The following is a 5,330-nucleotide window of genomic DNA, read 5'->3' as shown; positions in this document are numbered from 1 at the left end:
TTAGTTAGCAAATAAGTATTTCATGGCGAGACACAATATTCCTTAACATACTTTTGAATTTTTAAGTAACTTATACTTTATTTTTGTCCTCATTTTATTCTTCATTCACATTGAACAACCGATTTAAATTCACCAAAACTAAAACAAACTGAATTAATTTGATTGGTATATCGTGCACACTTTTCTGAATTCGAAAACCGAACTGGACACCCACCCCAACACAAAATTAGACCAAACAATGGGGAAATTAAACAGAAGATAAAAATTCCGACCTGCCGGATTCGAACCAGCGACCTAAGGATGGCTGAAGGCATCACCAACTACAGTCCTCCGCTCTACCAACTGAGCTAAGGTCGGATGACGTTTAAGACATGGCAAACAATTTATTTAAAACAATTGTTTATTTCCTTTCTTAACATACCTATAGGATACTTTAAGTAAAGTTGAAAAATAAGCTCTCCTTTCAACTTTATGTAATAAAAAATAGGATATCTTATGCAATGTCATCTATGAAATATTTTTAATAAAAATTATAATTGATTTATTCAAATATTGTTTCCAATCATAGTTTAAGGTAATATTTCATTAGTTTCAATGTTAATAAAATATCCATTCAACGAAACAATTATTATAGAAACCGTTAATATAATTATAGTAGTAAAATTTACTGACTTTTTAGTCAAAAATTAAAAAGTAGGGAGAGACCTATTTTTAGTTTTAACTTATTAAGTCATTTTAAATTCATTTAAAGTTATTTCTAACTTTGCTGAACACTTTCAAACTTATTTTAACTCATTTTTTTATTTATTTTAATTATTTTTATATTTATCAAATAACTCCGAAAAAATTAACTTAAAATATGTTTACTTTTAAGTTAATCCAAACACCGTCTTAGAATTATAGAATCTGACACAAAAAAATTGATAACCTTACATATTTCATTTTAATATGTTTGTTGAAATATTGAAATCCTAAGAAGAAATTTTAAAAAAAAAAAGAATTTGCTATTCATTTTATTCAATATTTATCCACTGTTGATTTTTATGTTTAATAAAGTGTTAGTTTGACTAATCAAAAAAATTGATGAAAGATAATACAAAAAAGTTTAAAATAAATCAAGTAATCTGAATTTTAGCAAATCAATGAAATAGAAGGAGGAAAAAAACATTTTTTTTGTTAATATTAATTTTTTTTTTTTGATATTTCAGTTATTGCATTATTTTGTTGTTGTTATTATTTCTTTATTAATTGCTAATTTTCTTCACTATTAGTAATATTCTATTTTGTACTTATTTTGATTTGTTGTACTCAGTAACTAAGGTGCTTGAGTTTGCTTTCATAATTAAAGACAACAAGCGGGGCGGTGCAGTGTAGATATGGTACAAATTTTATAAATTTAGGAAGATTTCAATTGTTCAACTGAAATCAAATATTAAAACTTTTTGTTGAAATCACTGTGAAAAATTTCATTGGAATCAAACTTATTTGAAAAATTTTGTTTCTACAAATTATAATAAGTTTCCGTTGGAACTTAATTACGAAAACTTTTTGTTGAAATCAAATATTGTAAGTTTTGAAAAACTTCCCAGTACATAAGTTTGGGGAAAAAACCATAGTTGAAACCTAATTATAGTATATTTCCATTGAAACCAATTAGTGGAAAATTTTCCTTGAAATCAAATATGACAATTTTTAGGATATCTTCTATATACCTAAGAAAAGCCACCTAAAAGGGCTAGACTTAGGCAAGGAGGATTTAAAGTCCTTATACTTTGTTCAAGTTACCAAACAAATTTAGAGGAGAACTACTGTAAGAGCATCCAACATCAAGAAAAGCAAAACCTAATACTTAGTGTCGAAATTATTAGATTCATATCACCATATCATATAATTCTTTCTTTTAAAATTGCACAATAGTTTTATAGTCGATGACCCCAATACAATTATTAAAGGTCAAATACATATACAGACCCTTATATTTATACCTAAATTTCATTTTGGCACTCCAACTCAATCTTTTTTCATTTTAACTCTTTTAACTCCAATTTTCTTTAATTTTTATGATTCATTTTGGGACTTCTAAGTGATGTGGCAGAGTATGTGCATCACACTTTCTCTAAGAGAGTGTAATACGAAAAAAGGTAATTTTTTTGTAAAAAAAATAAAAGACTAATCCTTCAACTCTATCTTTTTATGTACCAATTAATAAACACATAATACTAATTTTATGTTTTTTTTTATTTCTATATATATTCTCTTCAAAATGCAATTATACTTTTTAAAAATTGTCGCTCATCCGTTAGTTATTGTAAAAAATTCAAATTGACGGATGACTCATTGAACTTTTTTTTTTTAAAAAAAACTAACAGTTTCTTTTTGAGAATTTCTCTGTATTTTAGTGTGAAAAATAACCTATGAAAGGGCGTCAATTTTCTTTCTTAAGAAAATCAATGACAACCCAACGAAATCTATCGAGTTTCAATATTTTTTAATTGTGTTATTAATTGGCAATGAACATTAGTTTTTTTAGTCGTATTTAGTTGAACGAAAAATTAGAAAGCTGGTATTCAAATAAAAACTTTATTATGATAAATGAGATAAAATATAAAGTCTTTCACACATGATTAAATAAAATACTATTGCTTAACCAATGGTTAATAGTATATCCAACAAATACTATTCCCTATTAAGGAGAAGTCTTTCCAAGAATGTATCAAAGTGTTTCCATGAAGGCCCTCCAATGTTAGTTGCTTCTGCTGCTTTCTTCTTCCACTCCAACGCCTTGTCTTTCAACTCCTTACCTTTTTCACCTTCTAACATATCCTTAATAATTGCTTCGATTTCTTGACGCTTGACATCTTTATTGACCTCAACACCTATTCCCCACTCTACACAAGCATATCTACAATTTGTTTGCTGCTCAGCAAAGAATGGCCAGCAAATTAGAGGAACTCCTGAACTTAGGCTTTCCATCGTAGAGTTCCATCCACAATGTGTTAGAAATACGCCAATAGACGGGTGTGAAAGAATTTGATCTTGTGGGCACCAGGTTGCTAATAATCCTCTGTCTTTAATCTCTCCAAGAAACTCATCAGGCAATACGGCTGAATTACCCATCACTATGTCAGGCCTAACAATCCACAAGAATGGGTGTTTGCTATTTGCAAGTCCCCACGCAAATTCTTTTAGGTGATTGTCTGACATCAATGTGACACATCCATAATTCACAAATACTACAGAACTTGGTTCCTGTTTATTCAGCCACTCAAGACAATGGAATTCTTCTTTCCATAAACTTGGCCTAAATGAGCTCAATTCATTTTCTGGGATGGTTTTTTCCATCAAGGAAAGTGGACCTGTAACATAAATATTTGGGTGTCTAGCTTCAATCGCTTCAAGGACTTGGCGTTCCAATTCAGTGAACGTGTTGATGATCATCGCAGAAGATTTCAAGCAATTTTGTGCTTCATCCCTTAAGTAGTTTAACAAAATATCATGTGGATCAGTAGTCATGATAAAGCTTGGCAAGTCTTTGAACCTAATGTTTCTCATTCCTGGAATTCCATCAACAACTCTATCCAGTGTACCATCCTCCATAAAACTGTAATCTGTTTCACAAATAGCTTTTCATATATGTGTGCTTCATATCGAAAATATTAAGTTCAAATGAACTTAATAATAATAAGCTCTAGACCCTGGTCTTTATTCTACAAACTGTTTCAATTTTTTTTTGCTAGTTTTGAATCTATACAGAGTTTCACAAAGTATGAAGGGGAAAAAGGTTGATACACCCCTCAATCCATATATACCTTGAAATTGGGTCACGTAATGACTCACGCATATCCATAGTATTATAAAACTGATAATATTAATTATAAATTATATTTTGATTTGATCTTTTTTCATACACAATTCTATTTATTATTATTATATAAATTTCTTATTCTTATTTAATTTTCTCTGTAAAAAATTAGAGAAATTTTTAAAAAATGTGTGAATGAAAAAAGAAAAAAAATGAAAACTAATTTTTGCAGCTATATTGTAATTAATTAGTTTCTATAGCTGTAAAAAGAAAATAGAGGCATGAATTAAGACAAATAAATTGAAATGAGAAATTATGAACCTTTAAACGGGATAATGCCTCTTTTTGTTAGTTCATCCAATTGAAGGTATCCCATATAACCACAAGCTGAGGCTGTCCAAAATTGGACATCAAGGATGCCAAATTCATGCGCAGCCTTATTAGCAAAGCTCATCACACCATCTGATATTACACAAGAAATTGGTGGAACTTTGGGTGATGAAATAAGCTTCGATAATAATTCCCGAAAAGGAGTCGAGCAGTTTTTTCTTATGGAGTCACATAAGGAAGCAGGATCTTGAGTTGCATCGCGATCTGATGGTGGCAACCCTTCCGGGATAGTTTCAAATTGGAAATCCTGGAAGCCTTTCACAAAGTCAGGACCTTGGGATCGGATTAGACGTCTATGGTTATATTCAGTGTTGACAAATGTAACATAGAAACCTCTGGAGTGCAATAATTTGGCTAATTTCATGAATGGTATTACATGACCTTGTGCAGGAAATGGTACACACACTGCATGACCCTTCTTCTCCATGTTTTTTTTCTTTTCACTCGTGGAATAAAATTGTCGATTGGGTCCATTTTTATACTCCAACTAGGGGGTGTTTAGGATAAAAATCAACACTTTTTTCGTTTCAAAAGAGTGATGTAGTTTGAAATGCGCAAAGTTTATTTTACAATTTCGTGATTCTAAATTAAAATTTATATTAAATGTATAAAAAATTTTAGTTTTGTGCTCTTAAATGTGCACATAAGGTAATTAAAAAAAGGAAAGATGTTATTTTTTTAAAAAATAAACTAAAAAGGAAATGAAGTCATTCTTTTCGAAACGGATGGAATAATATTTTACTAAAATAATTTTAGAGACCCCTTCCGGGTGTAGTTCTATCGGACCTCTTTCGTGGTTTACATTAATATACTTTCCTTAGTTGTTTTGATTTTTTTTTTGTAACTATTTCTTTAAACCTATTTAGTACTAAATATAAATAATGAATATTATCACTAACATAGTATTTATTATTAATTCAAATCAATTTCTACTTTATCGTTTATATTCATCAAATTCATTATTTTTATCAAATATATTACTAATAAATGACTCAAAGTAATAATGTTAGTTCGTGTTCTCAGTCATATGAATGAGAAATGCATGTTCATCGTGAGAAAATTGTCTGTACGAGTGAGTTATATTAAAAACTAGTACACCACAACTTATGTTTATTTATTTTTTATTGAATTGAAATTT

General features: G+C 29.3%; 1 protein-coding gene and 1 non-coding gene across 2 annotated transcripts; both read right to left on the bottom strand.

Moving 5' to 3' along the window:
- Positions 1-266: 266 nt before the first annotated feature.
- TRNAY-GUA (transfer RNA tyrosine (anticodon GUA)) lies at positions 267-357 on the bottom strand. Its single transcript is given in 2 exon segments — positions 267-302; positions 321-357. It is a non-coding gene; the product is annotated as a tRNA-Tyr (tRNA).
- A 2,209-nt stretch (positions 358-2,566) lies between these two features.
- On the bottom strand, positions 2,567-5,074 carry LOC101263679 (linamarin synthase 1-like). Its single transcript, XM_004235017.5, has 2 exons — positions 4,124-5,074; positions 2,567-3,608 (listed from the first exon to the last, which is right to left on the bottom strand). The coding sequence occupies exons 1-2, from the start codon at positions 4,617-4,619 to the stop codon at positions 2,677-2,679; spliced, it is 1,428 nt and encodes a 475-aa protein (XP_004235065.1). The 5' UTR covers positions 4,620-5,074; the 3' UTR covers positions 2,567-2,676.
- Positions 5,075-5,330: the final 256 nt, after the last annotated feature.

Source organism: Solanum lycopersicum, chromosome 3 (genome assembly GCF_036512215.1).
Source record: "Solanum lycopersicum chromosome 3, SLM_r2.1".
NCBI classification, from domain to species: Eukaryota; Viridiplantae; Streptophyta; class Magnoliopsida; order Solanales; family Solanaceae; genus Solanum; species Solanum lycopersicum.
Note: the sequence above shows the minus strand (reverse complement) of the source record. Positions and strands in the feature narration are given on the sequence as shown.